The 18,665-nt window shown below is 39.0% G+C and overlaps 1 protein-coding gene across 13 annotated transcripts in view; it reads left to right on the forward strand.

Annotated features, from left to right (window-relative positions):
* The window catches only part of LOC139446128 (muscle calcium channel subunit alpha-1-like), a 156,555-nt gene that overhangs the window by 84,987 nt on the left and 52,903 nt on the right, over positions 1 to 18,665 (forward strand). For 12 of the 13 annotated variants that reach the window (XM_071227415.1, XM_071227424.1, XM_071227414.1 and 9 more), the window contains exons 7-22: positions 68 to 264; positions 1,714 to 1,817; positions 2,583 to 2,698; positions 5,631 to 5,687; positions 6,449 to 6,536; positions 6,846 to 7,006; positions 7,670 to 7,895; positions 9,329 to 9,533; positions 10,944 to 11,064; positions 11,842 to 11,987; positions 12,495 to 12,601; positions 12,924 to 13,024; positions 13,416 to 13,602; positions 15,318 to 15,447; positions 15,922 to 15,981; positions 16,748 to 16,854. In XM_071227415.1, the coding sequence (XP_071083516.1) occupies positions 68 to 264; positions 1,714 to 1,817; positions 2,583 to 2,698; positions 5,631 to 5,687; positions 6,449 to 6,536; positions 6,846 to 7,006; positions 7,670 to 7,895; positions 9,329 to 9,533; positions 10,944 to 11,064; positions 11,842 to 11,987; positions 12,495 to 12,601; positions 12,924 to 13,024; positions 13,416 to 13,602; positions 15,318 to 15,447; positions 15,922 to 15,981; positions 16,748 to 16,854 (2,113 nt within the window). The remainder of the gene's footprint in view (positions 1 to 67; positions 265 to 1,713; positions 1,818 to 2,582; positions 2,699 to 5,630; positions 5,688 to 6,448; positions 6,537 to 6,845; positions 7,007 to 7,669; positions 7,896 to 9,328; positions 9,534 to 10,943; positions 11,065 to 11,841; positions 11,988 to 12,494; positions 12,602 to 12,923; positions 13,025 to 13,415; positions 13,603 to 15,317; positions 15,448 to 15,921; positions 15,982 to 16,747; positions 16,855 to 18,665) is intronic. The other variant, XM_071227418.1, reaches the window with a different exon arrangement.

Below are 18,665 nucleotides of genomic sequence, written 5' to 3' on the forward strand. Positions count from 1 at the left end.
CAGTTATCACATTTTGTTGATTTTGAAAAACAGACTGCTTATGCTTTTTCTTTTCCTTCTGTTTCAGTAAGAGAAGCTTTAGCTGATCCTCACCCGTGTGGAAGGGGATTCGATTGTAAAAGCGTAGTGAACGGATCCGAGTGTGTGAAGGATTCATGGATAGGGCCAAATGATGGCATTACAAACTTTGATAACTTTGGTTTAGCTATGCTAACAGTGTTCCAGTGCATAACCAATGAAGGATGGACAGATGTTTTGTATGATGTGAGTATTTTGTGCTGTTGTGCCCTTTTCACAAATGTTGTTGAGGAGAAATAATAAAAACAAAACAAACACTGTTTCAGTTCATGGAACATGAACATTTAGCATAAATGCCACATGCTTCGCGGCATGAAATCAGATCGTGGCATTCGTTTCACGTGCAGAAAATGGATTCTGACACGTGACGCATTGCAATCGTCAGTGTAGGGTTTTCGTTCGTTGGAGCAAGACACACTTTACCTTCGTGGTCATAGACCAATATTTGTGGTCATCAGAAATCTAAAGGGAGTACTTGCTCCTGTAGTTAATTATTCATAGTGTAAGCTTTTCGTTCGTTGGAGCAAGACACACTATACCGTCGTAGACCAATATTCGTGGTCTTTATAGAAACTAGATGGACCTATATTCGTGGTCCTCTGAAACGTAAGGTGTGTACTTGCTCCCTAGTTCGTAATTAATTCCTGCATATGTGGTCATGGACCTTCCATAGTTTCTTTATTTTCATTTAAGAAGAGAATCACATTTAGTTCCCCACATGTCATAAAAAGAAAATCATGTTTAGTTCCCCATTAATCGTATAATTTCAAGTGGCGTCAAAACGACGAAAGGTAGACACGTGAACGTCACCTTCCCCTGCCCCAAATGTTGTATTTGGGATAACACTATGTTTGTTACTCATCCTCGTTCTTCTTGTAACCATGATATCATTGTCCTATAGGCTGTATTTGGTAGATGATAAGCTTCAGACAATAAGCTTTTGATAATAAATTATCATTAACATGCTACATAACTTACAAACTAAATTAAGTTATGTTTTTTATGATAATTGATCTTGCCTTCATGTCTTTTGATATAAAATATATCAACACTCATTGACAGATGTTTAAAACTCCTTGGTAAGCCTCGGATATTTGAATTTTAATGACTTGTGTTTAAGTATTTGATATCCAAAGAATACACAAATACTTTAAGCCCAGGGCATAATAACAGGTTTTGTCTCATTTTAGAACTATATATTGCATCCAAAATTAAGCCCTGGGCTTAAATATGAAAAACATGCAAACATGACTGATTTAATTTTAATGTATCAATTTTTTTCAAATTTGAAAGTTATACACCGCTTAAACACCAAAATACCATGAAAACCAATTGTTGAGACCAAAGTGTCACATAAATATTGATGCCTCTCGTAGCTTTAGCAGTCCGAAAAAAGTGTTGATTATCAGCGTAATACTGTCAAATTCCACTGTTTTGAAATTTGGGCTAGGGATGGATAACTCAAAATTGATTTAAAAAAAAAAATGCAATCTTGCTTTTAAGCCCACAAGCTATAGTTTGTTTGTTGTTTAACGCCGCGCTCGGCAGTATTCCAGCTATAGGACGGCAGCTATGAGCTATTACATGTAGAGGCTTTAGTATGTGCATTTCTGGTACCTCTGATCTCTGTTTCAGGTGAATGATGCTGTGGGAAGTGAGTGGCCGTGGATCTATTTTATCAGCTTAATTATCATTGGCTCCTTCTTTGTTCTCAACCTTGTGCTTGGTGTGTTGAGCGGGTAAGTTGCCTACACCACTAGGCCAGACTTTTCCATTTTCCATTTTAACGTTTTTAGTGTCGACAGAATCCAAAACCAATTTTTAGCTCACCTGACTGAAAGTCAAGTAAGCATATGTTCGGGTATGTTTGCCTTTTGTGTGATGTAAAACATTTTGGAAGCTGAAACTTCAACTGCTTGTTTCCACAAATTAAAACACTTGAATAAGTGGTTTGAATCTGATTTTAAATTTAGCCGACATGTCAGCCATTGTTAAGAACCTATTTATGGCCATGCTGTGTTTTTTATGATATAATTATGACCTTGTTTTGACATTTATGTTTTGACCATGCACTTGAATCCTCTCAAACTGTCCTTTGGCTCTGTAAATATTCCTGAAATTTCCAGACCAAGGGTGATATTTGGCATGTATGTTTCTATTTGGTTTCTGTCAAGTCCTCACTTCTAAGCAGAAAATAACTGAATATCAATGCTGACAGATACTTTTATTATGTATCTGTCTTTGTAGACTTACTGAACCAGGTGAGCTACAGTTTCCCAGGATCATTTCATGACTACACCACTGACTGTCTTCAATATTTGCTGACTTTCAGGCGTTAACTCATTCAGTCTCTAAGAATTAAAGGATGATTTTGATCATAATTTGTACCAGTTAAAAGCTTCTGAAAAAAAGGTTTTTCATGTTCACTTGTTCTTGTAATATGGTTGACATATTAATTTTAGCTGAAAAACAGTCCACTAATGATGTTCACCATTCTGTTACAGAGAGTTTTCCAAAGAGAGAGAAAAAGCAAAAGCTCGGGGTGATTTTCAAAAACTTAGAGAAAAACAGCAATTAGAAGAAGATCTTAGAGGGTATTTAGACTGGATAACACAAGCAGGTGAGGCATTGTATAGTTATTATGTTTGTACAATGATGTTTATAAGAGTTGTCAACCCTTGGGTATCCGGGGTCAAGCTCCTCACAGCGATAGCTCTCCATACTATCGCTGCCACCAGTCAAAACTCCCCACTGTGATAGGTGGCCACAACCATGCTTGGAGTTGAACTTGCAACCGAATGACCGTTATGTTTACAAACAAGTGACTGCCGTGACGCCGAATACACTTACAGCTGATAAATTACTTTCTTTGTTTGTCAATTTGAATTTCTATTTCATTAAAACTATCATCTTTAATTGATATAGTAAGAATGTAAGGGAGAAGTTGGTTGATTTTCCGTCTGCAATCTTGAACCAATCTGATTATTAACCCTTTCGCCCCGACTGCCCGATTTATCGGGCAGCATAAACCGTGTCCCAGAACCCGGCTGCCCGAAAAATCGGGCGAGAACTGTCCAAGCCCCACACCCGGCTGCCCGATAAATCGGGCGGCGCGAGCGTGTTTACAAAATCGCTCTTTCTACTTCCTTTCTCGTGTGTAATCTCGTTCTAAATATGGAAACGAGATATACACGTGATTGACACGTCATTCTATGGAATTTCCCCGTCTTTTTGGCGCGAAAATCGCGGATGTCACCTGTTTTCGCGACAGGTATTTTTCTCGCTTGAATCGTAAATCAAGCGTAATGGCGGCCAACTACGATTCGGATAGCGATCAGATGATTAACAACGACTCTATCGAGAATAATAATGTGTTTGAATTGAATAATTTAAGCGAAGGGGAGAGGGTATTTTGCGAATATTTTGGTGAAGATTTTGACGGTTTCGACGAGGTGTCCCCCCCGCCAACTTTCAAGAATGGGAGTGGCAGAGGGACCACAACAGTGGAGACATGAGGGATTTTGAAGAGGCGACCGGACTCAAGAATATATATATATTGACACGTACGGTGAGTGAAGAGTCATACTATTGATTTTTTCCAACTGTTTTACAATGATTCTGTGTTTGAACGGATTATCAGTGCGACGAATGAGAATGCAGCCTACACGTGAACGAGCGATCACAACAACAACAAAGGTGAGTGGCATGACGTATTTGTTTCTTTTTTTTTTAAATTATTTTTCTGATCGCAATCCGAATTGTAGTTTGCCGGTTTGTCGTACGTCCTTATATTTCGCTCAATTTGAATAAAATTTATTTCTATAATCATGTTTGTTCTCTTGTTTTTTTACATCTTAATTTAAATTTTAGTAACTGTATAAATTATTTATTTATTAATTGATTTAATAAAGTACTGATTTAATTTATTATGCAGTTGTAAATAGCAGTGTATTGTAAATATGTTATCACAACTTTTATATTTGCAGAACTTGAATTTACGATCTTTCTGTCCTTTTACAATCTTTCCCTCTTCAGATCAATCTGTGATATCTTCCCTGTGATGTCATTCTTATAGTAGCTGTGGTTCAATGTTCATGTAATGTGATAAATTACTTTTTAAAAACTTAAATACTTAATTTTTGTTTCAAATCCTGAAAAAGAACAAAATAAATCAAATATTTGTTTTTACCTGTGTTAACGAGTTTACCTGCGTTAACAAGTTTACCTGTGTTAACGAGTTTACCTAAGAGACTGTAGGTGTATCATAAGTAATATGTGACATCAGTATAGAAAACAAAGTCAGTACCAAGAGTTGTAAACTTGTTTATTTGTTTACAGATGTGCATGAAGAGAATTTACCTGTAACACCTGCGATTACCTGTGCCGTCCAAGATGACAAGACCACTGTGTTATGTTTACCTTGTATCTGTGATTTAGTTTTGTGATTTTTAATACAATTTGAGCCAAAATTCATTGTCTGTTTTCATTTTTTCAGTGTTTTCAAGTTTTATTTCACTTGTAAACACCTGTAATTAGATAATGACAAAGGTTAGAGACAATAACAACAAAGAATATTAAAGTATACTTAATCCTCTTTACAATGGTATATGATCAATGTATATTAAAAGCAAGTTTCTGGTAGAAAAAGTGCATCAAAAATGATGGTGTGATTTTCTAATAATACTGCCAGGGAGGCCAGTGTACAGGCCTTGTCAGTGTCAGGGACTGCAGGGTTTCAAGGGACATAACTCTGGGGCAGCCAGTGATGAAAGAGTTAAAACAATGAAGTAAATTCATCTGGAAAACATTTTCAGTCGTAAATCTTTTCAAAATGAAATATGATGGCATTCCCAAAGACATAAACAAAAGTATAATGGTTACTACATATGGGGCTAGAGAGCAAATTTCAAGATTCTTGTAATGGCCGTGCCCATCCTGGTGGCAGCGATGTTACTGAGAGTGTAACGAAGGTGTCGCGCGCTGGGAAGGAGCTTGATCCGGGGTAAGAATCTCGGTCCCCAGCTTCCTATGCTGGTTGAAAGAGGCGACAGTCTGGTTTGGGTGATCAGGCTCGCTGACTAAGTTAATTGTATTTCATTGTATCCTAATTGCGTGGATCGATGCTCATGATGTCAATCACTGGATGATGTGGCGCAGACTTGATTATTTACAAACCGTCATATAGCTGGAATATTGCTGACTGTGGCATTACCCAACAAACATACAAACAAACAACAATATGAGACTTGGCCTGTAGATGTCGTCTCCCTGTCTTTTAAAGGATTGAGGCACAGATATTACGTAACAGTTTAGGATTTGCAGTGTTTTAGCCAAATTTTGAAGATACTGATTGGATTTCAGTAGATGCAAAGTTTCAAAATGAGTAGGAGAACTGAGGCTTGTTGTCTGGGTTTGAACCTGATATATTGTTACCTTAATTTTGGCCAAGATAATACATAGCCCACTATCCCAGACACCATGTGGATAACTCCCTATATATTTGTGGCCCAAATCAAGCAAAATTTCCATGTTGTGTGCCATATATTTTGCAGAGGATATAGATCCAGAAAATGAAGATGAGGGAGAAGATGGGAATACCCCCAGACACAGTAAGTAACCATTCTGAATCTCGATTTGCCCTGATCTTGTTTATGGGTTTGTTAGCACCATACCTGCCTCATGGGATTCACAAGGAGGTAAGGATCTGCATCACTTGGGACGTTTTTCCCACCCCATGATGTAACTGAAATATTTATAACATCATTGAACCCAACTCACTCACTCACTATAACCAGACATGGCTGTGGGGATTAAGTGGCAGTAGGGATCCACAGCATCAGTTTTGCGAGTGGGTGAGTATGGTTTTACGCCGCTTTTAACAATATTCCAGCAATATCACGGCAGGGGGCCCCAGAAATGGATTTCACACATTGTATCCATGTGAGAAAATGAACCTTGGCCTTCGGCGTGATGATCAAATGATTTAACCGCTAGGCTACCCCACCGCCCCACATCAATTTGGTGTTATCTGGTGGTGATTCTATCAATTTGCTCGGGTGTACCTAATCCCTACTTTTATCTTGAAGGATTCAGGGACCTTTTCATCCTTCAAGCCATACAATAATGACAGCTGGATTAGAATTGGAGTTTAAAGATTAGAATGACGTCAAAGCAATTTTTATCAACTCTATATGTTTTGCTGACGTAAAATTTGAAATCAATAAGTCAATCTAAAGATCCACATCCTGGGTTATGAGATATGGTACAATTGTCATTTATGTATGGTGGGGTAGTTAATGCTGATCAACACCAACTTGTCTGAAGGCAGAGTGTCTGAGGTATTGCTTACTTTGATGTTTGTCTGTTTCAGGTAAAGCTGTTGCGGAGACAGATGCTATAGAGAAAACAGAAGAAATGGGAAGCGGGGAAATACAGCACTCCTGGTTTCAAACTAAAAAGTGAGAGCAAGATAATTATTCACATTAAAATATTATTCTTCAAACACACAGATATCTAATGACTATAAATCCTACTCCTTGGAAGCATTCTACAAAGTGATCTCAATGCTACGTCAGCTGTAAGTCTGTACAAGTATATGTTACAGGCAGACATCTTTGTGCAAAGGGAGACAATTCAGGAGAATTCACCTTAACAACCACAAAAATCAATACCATCATATGGATAGCTTTCACAGTATATGTAGTGTGACTATCACAGGTTGCTGATGTTGGGATATTGTGTGGAATGATGTATACATTTTGTTCCAGGTTACGTTTTCAAAAATTTAATAGAAGATGTAGAAGAGGATGCCGGAAAATAGTGAAATCTCAAGCATTCTATTGGATAGTTATTGTTCTTGTGTTTTTGAATACATGTGTGCTTACTTCTGAACACTACCAACAACCTCCATGGTTGGACAATTTTCAAGGTTAGTTTTTATCAATTAAAACTATTTCTGTTATAGTGAGGCTGCATGGACAAGAATGGTTCTCAGGCACATTTCTTAAAAAAATGGGGAGGGAGGTCTTGTTAAATTTTTTTTTAAAGCAGCAAAATGTGGAAAGTTGAAAAGAAATATAGCTAAGTACACATGCACTCGGCTCTTTAATACAATGTAAGCTGTTGAGCATGAGTCTACTTCAGATGATGAGGAAATTTGAAAAGTATGTTTTTATTGGCAATAAAAATGACTGATATGCAGGATTTTTAGTGACGCTCAAATGCCTGAGAAACATTTCTTTTTTCCTTTAGCCAAATGTAATCTCAGTTAATATATTTTTTGTAAATATTATTTTTAAGTAAGGAATCCCCAAAATACAGGATAAGAACATTAGAAGATAGTATACAATCATTTGTAATGATGACAAGTAATGAGTTTTTGAATATTATTAAACAGAAAATATTATAGAATCAACATGTAATTTTTTACATACAGTGTATATAATCATGATAATTATTATATATTGACATTATATAAGATACAAATAAGAGATACCTTTTGAAATGATATTGATAATTTATGAAAAAAAGTAATATTTTAACAAATGTTTTTTTAATTATATGCTAAACAATGTTTTTCTTTCTCTTCCAGCCATTGCCAATATGTTTTTTGTGGTGTTGTTTACCTTTGAGATGCTTCTCAAAATGTACAGTCTTGGCTTCCAAGGGTACTTCGTGTCCCTGTTTAACCGTTTTGACAGTTTTGTTGTGTTGTTCAGTATACTGGAAGTGATCCTTATATACACGGGCGTGATGCCACCCCTGGGGGTGTCAGTGCTCAGGTGTGCTCGTTTACTCAGAGTTTTCAAGGCTACCAGGTGAGTTCCATGTGGGAAGTGATGAGTGAGTGAGTGAGTGAGTGAGTATGGTTTTACGTCGATTTTAGCAATATTCCAGCAATATCACGGCGGAGGACACCAGAAATGGGCTTCACACGTTGTACCCATGTTGGGAATCAAACCTGGGTCTTCGGCGTGACGAGAGAACGCTTTAACCACTAGACTACCCAACCGCCCTGGGATGTGATGAACCTGTCCACACACATTGTTTATTGTGTTAGTAATGCATGTTAGGGACATTTGACAGGGAAAGTTTTATTAAATGTAATATGGTGGATTTTGGATATATTACATAGTAGGGCTGGGACGAGTCCAAATTTACTACCCGGTACCTGACCCCCTATTACCTGACCCTACCTGGGTACCTGCTGTAGGTCTCAAGAGTTGGGACCAAAATGTCTTGATTGGGAATTGTTTTACCGCCCTGGCTAAAACTATTAAGATACATGTATCAAACAATCAGATCATGCATACACGAAAGTTGACTGAAGCTTTATCTTTACTCAAACATATACAAGTCAAAAGGAATGTGTGCATCGTCAGAAAGAAATGTGAACATTCGAGACTTGAAGTGTAACCACAGCTATAGTAAGTTTTTGTCATTAAACAATATATCACGTGACTAACCAAGGGTACGGTTCATCCTGTGGGTACCCGGGTCCTACTCAAGACCCACACGACCCGAGTACCCGAGTTACCCGTCCCAGCCCTGTTACATAAACTAAAACATTAAGACTGACTAAGGGACTATTATTATAAATGTGGTAGATAGTGGCAGTTATCGTACCTGATTGAAAGTCAAGTGTGGATTATTATTAGATAGCCTGATACATAAGTGAGTGTGGTTGTCAGTGCTTTTGCAATATTCCAGCAATATCACAGCAGGGGGTACGAGAAAAACATGATACATACCACTAATTTGGTAAAATTTGAAATCATAACATATATACGTTAAAATTAATGAATTATGATTGGATAAGATATACATGTATACAGTATTGTATTTATTACATATGAGTGAAAATCAAGTAAGAATTATGAATAGATAACATACAAGTAAAATATGGTAGATATATGGCTTTAAAAAAAAAACTTTTCACTTTTAGATTAGAATTCGAGGCCATGATAACCTCCCATATGCATTAAACATGAACATATGGCGGATTTATCCACGATTCCAAATTAATTGCCTTTAGCAAGCAAATTGGGGGAAAATGGGGATATTGTTCAAAAATTATTTTTTTGTATGTTCTCATTTTCGTGAATTCTGAGTAATTGGGAAAAAACAATTGAATTCAAATTATGAAATTTTACTGACATTTTCTGCTGATTTAGGATTGAATATGAGCAGGTCTACATAAATTCCTGGAACCGCATGCATCAGAATGTCACATTGTACTTTGTTTCTCCAGGTACTGGTCATCACTGCGGAACCTTGTGGCGTCACTGTTGAACAGTATGCGATCCATTGCCAGTTTGTTGTTGCTGTTGTTTCTCTTCATTGTTATCTTCGCCTTACTTGGGATGCAACTGTTTGGTGGCAAGTTCAACTTTGACCAGCAGACTCCCAGGAGCAACTTTGATACCTTCTGGCAGTCCTTGTTGTCCGTGTTCCAGGTAGGGAGGCTTCATAAACACACCTCGAAATACCGGGCTGCCTGCGTGGTCTAGTGGTAGAGTGAGTGAGTTGGGTTTAACGCCTCTTTTAACAGTATTCCAGTTATATCGCGGCGTGTCAGCTTAATGTGGGAGGAAAGCCTGAAGTGATGCAGGTCTCAGACATTTACCACTTCAGTGAAACCCACAAGCACGGGTATGGTGCTGACAAACCTTGAAACATAATTGGGGCGAACCGGGATTCGAACCCACAATCATAGGTTTCTGGCGTGCCCAAGGGACGCAACTCTGCACAGCGAATCACGGCGCCTTAGACGACTGGGCCACCCGTGCCCCCTCTAGTGGTAGAATGTCTCCCCAGGGAGCTGAGTTTGGTGGTTCCATCCCCGTCCGCGCCATACCAAAAGACTTTCGATAGATAATACCTGTGCTTGGCATTAAGGGCTAAAACAAGGACTGGTTGGCTTGGAGTCAGTATACTGGGTCTGAGTGGGGTATTCGTGTTAAAATGAATACCCCATGATGCAAGGTATCTCAGTGGACTAGCAGTATGAAAATGGCATTCTTCTGGACTAGTACAAGCAGCTACGCACACACACAGACACACACACACGCACAGACACACACACACACATCGCTATATAAGTGCAATAGTCTTGTACTTGATGTTAAACCCCATTTCACCTCACCACCTTGAAGGAGCAGGCAAGTTGGCAGTATTAGCAAGTTTGATTCCAGTAAATCAGGCACTGTTGTATGTATGCTGAGTAAAATATTATGATGTGTTGCAAACTACCATTTAAAGATGACCATGTTTACACAGAGGCAATGTTTCCACTCACACTTTACAACATCTAGACTTTGATCTGAAATAGGCATCAGGCTTAACCACTAACATTTACCAATGTCTATGCTCATATTCATGTGACTATATTAATACCTCATAATTGAGGTGATACAAATGAACTTGTAATCAATGTGTTACTATGTGACTATTCTAATACCTCATAATTGAGGTGATACAAACACACATGTAATCAATGTGTTACTATGTGACCATACTAATACCTCATAATCGAGGTGATACAAACACACATGTAATCAATGTGTTACTATGTGACTTTCTTATACCTCATAATTGAGGTGATACAAACGAACATGTAACCAATGTGTTAAAGCAGCATTTATTTTACATTTTACATATTTCCCAGTCTAGTAACAAACAATGAATTTTCCATGAATTCAATATTTGAGCACAGGTGCTAAACAAGTGCTAAATGGTATGTTGATTTGCCAATGTTAAATATGTTTGTGTTATGAATCCCCTTTAAATGTCAGACATAAGGTGATTTTTTTGGGAATAGAGTACTTAAAGGTGATACTTGACTGATTGTGATCCCCATGCTTCAGATCCTGACTGGTGAGGACTGGAACATGGTGATGTATGATGGGATCAGAGCGTACGGCGGCGTCAAGAAGCCCGGCGTCATCGTCTGTATATACTTCGTTGTGCTCTTCATTTGCGGTAACTGTATCCTTGCCTTTGGTCTGTACACTCCATCTGTACTGGTCACGCACTTCCCGGACGTATAGGCCTCTAGTGACGTCATCTCATTGATTTTACCTATTGCTTCGAATGTGAATCACAAGGCTACAGAGATGCTGATAAGAATCTCTTTTTCAAATGCCTGTGCGCTGGCAAGAGATGTTTTACATCCATTTTCTAAGGAATCCCATGACCAAGGGTATGGTGCTGACAAAGCTAGAAATATTACCTGGGCAAACTAGGAATCAAACCCATGATCATAGATTTCTGGCGGGCCCAAGGGATGCAACTCTTCTCAGGGAATGGCAACACCTGAGACAAATGGGCCACATATGCCCCTAGCTAGTCTGGGCCCCGTTAATCTGGGTCATCACTTTTGGAACGCTTCGTATGTTTACAAAATGACATAATTCATTTATCCAGGCATTTGTTAGTCTAGATTATTACAATAATGCAAGTTTTACTGTAAGGCATGGTTGGCAGCTGTCAAGTTACATTGTAGCAACATTGGGAAATATACAAAATTGTTTCAAATTTGGGTCTTGATACCACAAGTAAAGGACGATGAAAACTGTTAACATTTCAGTAACATATCGCCATCGCAAACTAAAACAATTTCTACACTGCTATCACCTCACAGATATGTCCTCGTGAGGAAGTATTAGAATATATAAGAAGTATTATATGTATACCGGTAGGTATGTATGTATTTCACAGTTTTCCATTTAGTCAAGGCATATTTCCCTTAACACCTCCTCTCAGATATCTTGTTGAATGTCTTCTTGGCCATTGCTGTTGACAACTTGGCTGATGCCCAGAGTCTGACTGAGATCGAGCAGCAGAAGGATGAGGAGAAGGAACGAACACGATCCATCCGAAGGTCTAAAAGCAAAACTCCAGAAAAAGACGTAAGATACAACACAAGTTTTGATATAAATTCAGCCACAGATACAATTCCTGCAAATACAAAACCTCAATGACATCATTGCCATCATCCTGTATTTTGCTACCATAACATTAGTTGTGCCAGTAATAGCATCATGCTTACCCAGAATCCTTGTGCATTTGCAAGGCGGTAAAGCCTCAGTTCTTTCTTGTGTGCGCTAGAGAACATTTAAGAAAGAATAGTCTGTGTTTCTAGCACATATTGGCTTGCTGTCAGTCTTTAAGCTAAAGTTTCTTCAGTTTTCTTTGCATTATTAAGTAATTTTCTGTCCAGAGGTTTTTCTATAAATCTATAAGAATATTCTTGGTAAGTAGAGAGGCAGGCTCTGTGTGTTATGATGATATTTTGAAGCAATGATATAAATTTAGCCACAGATACAGGTTTTGCTGTTTTCAAATGCCTGATATGGTAAATTGCTGTAGAAAAGGTGAAATATATCTTGATTTTGAGTGTATTTTTCCTTACCCAGGGTAACATCGAAGAAGATGAGGGTGTTGATGTCAATGGAAATGATAACAATGAAAACGACGAAGACAAGGCATCCGTAAATCTCAGCCGACAGCCCAGCTCACGGAGGTAAGAGCAAACAAATATGACATCGGCAGTACCCGGTAGTATTTATCAGAAATATTTTAAACTGTGAAATCCCATTGATTCAGACAGGACCATTCAGAGTGAAATTATCAGAATCAATAAAGGAGTGCCATGCTCTCTTTCATGCATACACTCTTTAGAAAATGTCCAGAGTGCTAATTTTGATGTAATTTTTTTTTTTTATATAGATTGTTTTTATTCAGTCATATACACAGGATACATATCCACTCGGAAAGCAATACAGCTATGTGAATACAGGTTCTTCTCAAAAGGAAATTTTGATGTAATTAATCTTTATTTTTAGTAGGAGAGACAGCTCTGGTGATCATCATGTCCATATTGACTTGACTCCCGATCGTGACGAGCCGGGTGAATACAGAAACAGTCATCAAGTTCCTATACAAGGTACTCTCAAGTTGACCTCAGCCTGTGTTTGCAAACTGAAGCCAGAACATAGATTGACTGGACTTTGGCCGGTATACAAAGTCTGTAGTGTTAAAAAATTAATCTGCTCCAGAAAATGCTTGAAAGAAAATTGGCTCCCAAATTTACACACGTGAACATTTTAGCTGAACATAAAATTAAATAAAATAAATAAAAGATGTTATTCTATTATTTGGTTTCTTTATGCCTTCAAGCAATGACCAAAAATATATGTTTTTCTCCAAAATCCCAGCCCCAGACCCGCTTTGAAAGGGTTGACTGTATGAACTCTGCCCGATAATTGTTTCGTAGAAGTGAAGTTGCTCTGTCAGTATAATACCTGCTCCTGCATTTCCAATACTTGTGTTTCCAGAAGAGGAGGACGACAAGGATGAGGGGACAGAGGACGATGAGGACGAGGACGAAGAAGATGAGGATGAGGACGAGACACAGACGGTCTCGACTGCCCGTCCACGTCGCATGTCAGAACTCCACATCTCCAGCAAGGCAAAGCCCATCCCACAAGCCAGCTCACTCTTCATGTTCTCGCCAACAAACAGGTGTGCTTGCATTCTTTTGGGTATCTCAAAACTCAGTCGGCATTGAAATAAAAGTTTCGAATCGTGAAACAATAATCTTGAACTGCTGAACGAAATTTCTTTTTTTTTGTCTCTAAGAGTTGTTGAGTTATACATGCTAAGGATAGGATATGTGAAGGAGAAACCACTTCTCCGAGGGATAACTTGAGATTGACAACCCCGAGGAATGTCAGGGTTTACAATCGTTGGTAATCTCGAGAAATGGTTTGTTCAACTTATAAATCGACTCATCGCATAGACAACATTTTGAATAAAACAACTGTAATAAAAACTCTCAAATGTATAACCTGTATCGGAGATGAAATATTGCCTCCAGTCGTGAACTCGGTTCAATGAAACAGGTGACCTTGGCACGTGGGTTTCGCAACGGTGCGAAATCTGCATGTGCGTCTTGCAATGGCACGAAATCTGCACTTGCGTCTAGTAGGCTGTTCGTAGTTTTTGTTCTATTAAGGGTTTACAATTGTTGTAAGCCCTCCTGCGATGTGTTACAATCGTTGTAAGCCCTCCTACGAGGTGTTACAATCATTGTAAGCCCTCCTACGATGTGTTACAATCGTTGTAAGCCCTCCTACGAGGTGTTACAATCATTGTAAGCCCTCCTACGATGTGTTACAATCGTTGTAAGCCCTCCTACGATGTGTTACAATCGTTGTAAGCCCTCCTGCAAGGTGTTACAATCATTGCAAGCTCTCCTACGAGGTGTTACAATCATTGTAAGCCCTCCTATGAGGTGTTACAATCATTGTAAGCCCTCCTGGGAGGTGTTACAATCATTGCAAGCTCGCCTACGAGGTGTTACAATCGTTGTAAGCCCTCCTATGAGGTGTTACAATCATTGTAAGCCCTCCTGGGAGGTGTTACAATCATTGCAAGCTCTTCTACGAGGTGTTACAATTGTTGTAAGCCCTCCTATGAGGTGTTACAATCATTGTAAGCCCTCCTGCGAGGTGTTACAATCGTTGTTAGCCCTCCTACGAGGTGTCACAATTGTTGTAAGCCCTCCTGCGAGGTGTTACAATCGTTGTTAGCCCTCCTGCGAGGTGTCACAATTGTTGTAAGCCCTCCTGCGAGGTGTTACAATCGTTGTAAGCCCTCCTGCGAGGTGTTACCACAATTTCAAAAAACTCCACATCGAGTTACACAAACAGCCAGTAGGTTTATAAGGGGAATTTAAGCATTTAAAAAACCCTCACTGGGTTACACAAACACGTTGGAGGTTAATAACATTGGGGGTAGTCATGTCCATTGTTTCAACAGATTGTTTTTGTAACTACCCTGTATGTGCACATGCCGAGGTCGGACGATGTAGATGAGAGAAGTTCAGGATTTTTCATTAGTGTGTAAAGTGCATCATGTTCGTAGCCCACATGGTGGAAGTAGGTTAATGCTCCCCTCTGAGGGTGATAAGTATTCTACGCTGACGTTGACATAATGTTTTCACATACTCAATGACACTCTCGTATCGTATCACTGTATGCTGTGTGACAAACCAAAGATCATGACTATGTTCAGTTGGATTCAAACTCACTGTCAGATTATATTGGCTTGGTGTAAAGTGTAATTTGGACCTGGGTTTTAGTAGTATCAGAGGCAATGAAAATTCTTGTGAGATTGCAAAACATGAATTCTTGTCACTGTAAATTGGAGTAAAATGTTGATTGTTACCTTTGCAGATTCCGACTCTTTTGCCACAAGACCTGCAACCACTCTTACTTTGGCAACATCGTCCTGGCCTGCATCCTCATCAGTAGTGCCATGTTGGCAGCTGAGGATCCCCTCCGTTCAAAGTCTCCCAGGAACATCGTGAGTTGTCTCCCTTTACAGCAGTCCTCCATCGCACAGTATTTTCCTTGTGACTGAATTTCGTGTTCGATTATGATGATTTTCATACCTAATGTTGTAATGTGTGTGTACACATAACAATTATTTTTAATTTGGGACTATAAACTGAGTTTGAGAAAACTGGGAATTTGACACATCCAGTTCAAAACATCTAGTTTAAGACTTAAATGGGAAGACTTTGCTGAGTTTGACACAATTGTGGTGTGAACACATCCGAGTTTGGGACAACAGGCTTCCAATATTTGTTGACATTGCAATTACAGTAAACTACCAATAATGTTAGATCATTACAACGGTAGTTCGTAATAAGCATATATGCATATATGCATCGTTTATACAGCTAAGGTTCTGGACCATAAAAACTTTGTTATATCCGTGAGTTTGTTATGAGAAAATTACTGTACAACTACTGATTATGGCATCACCACGTTTCAGATCCTGAACTACTTCGACTACTTCTTTACAAGTGTCTTCACAATAGAGATTATCATCAAGGTAAGTAGACCTGTCATAAATAAGCATTAGATCATGTCTAGCGAAACGGTTAAAGTGTTCATTCGTCTTTCTAAAGATCTGGCTTCATTTCATCACATTGGAACAATGTTTGAGGACCGTTCCATATTTCTAAAAGCAAACAATCTCAAACAATCTCATTAAAATGAGTCCCTAGTTCTCGCTACTGCTAAACAAAAATCTCATTATGGGTCACGTCAGAATGACCTTTCATCCAACCAGAGCATCGCTTACCCAATAATGAAAGTGACAGTCAGAATGTGTTTTCTGATCATGCAATCTCAAAAAATTTAACACAGGGTATCCTGAATAACAGTTATGGACTTTATGACTGACCATACAATCTAGGCCACATATTAGCCATTCCAGAATGCACTTTTGTTCAGTTTTAAATTTTTTATTGAAAATTTGTCAAAATATCTTTTGAACGTAGTTTCCAGTTTGAGACATCTGCCTTCTGATTGACTAATGTCGATTTCTTGTCATTCATTCCATAGGTCGGTCAAAGTTTGTGAAAGTTGAGGTGACGTGTAATGGGATGTCCTCAAATCTTTGTTTAGCAGTTGCAAGAACTAAAATTTGATATTAATGAGATTGTAAAAGCAACATAAAACCCAATTCACTCACTCAAGGTTCAAAGGAATGATTGTATATCTTCAATGAAGTAGTCAAATCATTATGGCCAGTGAATGGGATAGTAGTACTGAAGAGCTTCAGGCTATTTTGTGATACCCCTTGTTTTTTGTAGATCATCACCTATGGGCTGGTGTTACACAAGGAATCCTTCTGCCGCTCTCTCTTCAACATTCTGGATCTGTTGGTCGTGGCGGTCTCTCTCGTTTCTTTCCCACTGGAGTGAGTACGCTCGCACTTAAGATTTGACTGCTTTGTATCATGAAGAACTGTGTTTGACCCAATGGCAGCCCAGCGCTGTCACACCTTTTGGAAAAGGAGGGATGCGTTTTTAGATCAAATGTTTAAATATGGGTATGTGCAAATAATCTTGGAAGCTCCATGCATTTGGTACTCAATTTATTGTTTTTGAAAACATATCACAAGTTGAGATATTTATGGTGTTGTACCTGTACACTTTGTAAATCTAGGTGCCTGTACAAGTTCCAGTTATAACTGTACATGTGCTTCAAAAAAGGTGCACAGCTCTGCAGCTGCTCTCTGGGTCTGGATATGCAGCTTGGGTTTGAGGCAGGGCGTGGAGTCATCCGGCAGATGACATCCTTACCTTGTCAGCTTCCTGACTTGGTTAACCTTGGTCATGTGGACAAGGCGTCCGACCTTGGATCAGAAGGTCTGTGGTTCCAATCCTGTCACAGGAATCAGAAATTTTATGGATGCAACATGTTCATGAGAAAGGAGTGTATTGATGTGTACATTGCTGGTTTAGTATTGTGTGATATGGATATGAGCTGCCATTGTGGGCAGGCTGGAGGTCAAGTATCGAATTAAGAGTTGTGTAACTACTGTTGACTGTTGGGAGAGTTGCTAGAGTGAATATTAGCACCAGAAGTCACAGACTAGATCCACAGTTATAAACAGATATTAAACTCATCTCAGATTACTGATGGAGGGGCGAGGGGGTAGTCCAGTAGTTTAAGCGTTCGCTCTTCACGCTAAAGGCCCGGGTTCGATTCCCGACATGGGTACAATGTGTGAAACCCTTTCCTTGTGTTCCCCTCCATGATATTGCTGGAATATTGCTAAAATCCATGTAAAACCATGTCCACTCACTCACTGTAGGATGGGGACGGTCGGGTAGTCTAGTGGTTAAAGCGTTCGCTCGTCACGCCAAAGACCAGGGTTCGATTCCCGACATAGGTACAATGTGTGAAGCGCATTTCTGGTGTCCCCCGCCGTGATATTGGTGGAATATTGCTAAAAGCGGTGTAAAACCATATTCACTCACTAACTGTAGGATGGTTTGATGATGTTGTGGCACTTTGGTTTCATCTTAATCTCATCCAGCAGGATTAATGAAACAGTTTGTAAGTTCAGTGTTCATTCCCAAAAGTAATGGTCAAGAAAGTGGGGTTGCCAACAGAGCAGAGTTGGACTTTATGACAATAAATTGTTGAACAGGTCCTGGATACTTGACAATTATTCCCTGAGTTATCTCCCTTTACATTTTCTTGTAATGGTGTCTTACGTGTACTGTATTCATCATATTAGGGGCGGTGGGGTAGTCTAGTGGTTAAAGCGTTTGCTCGTCATGCCGAAGACCCGGGTTTGATTCCCGACATGGGTACAATGGGTACGATGTGTGAAGCACATTTCTGGTGTCCCCCGCCATGATATTGCTGAAATATTGCTAAAAGTGGCATAAAATCAAACTCACTCAACATATTAAGTGCCCTTCTCCAACAATGACCTTCATCCCAACTTCTAGACCAGTCTGTAAGTAATAATATAAGCGCCGGCTACAAAGACTGAGAACACACATGACAGTTCCTATTTTTGTGTGTACTTGACAAACTTATTTACAGAAGGAGAAGAGCTGTATAAACTCATTTACAGAAGGAGAAGAGCTGTATAAACTTATTTACAGAAGGAGAAGAGCTGTATAACTGCCTTGTAACCATTATTATAAATGTATTAGTTTTCCCAATGTTTAAAGGAAGGTTGTGCATTTCCGCTAACTTGCTGGTTTTTGT

The sequence above is a fragment of the Haliotis cracherodii genome, unplaced genomic scaffold, assembly GCF_022045235.1.
Source record: "Haliotis cracherodii isolate W230 unplaced genomic scaffold, xgHalCrac1.p SCAF_6, whole genome shotgun sequence".
Classification (NCBI taxonomy): Eukaryota; Metazoa; Mollusca; class Gastropoda; order Lepetellida; family Haliotidae; genus Haliotis; species Haliotis cracherodii.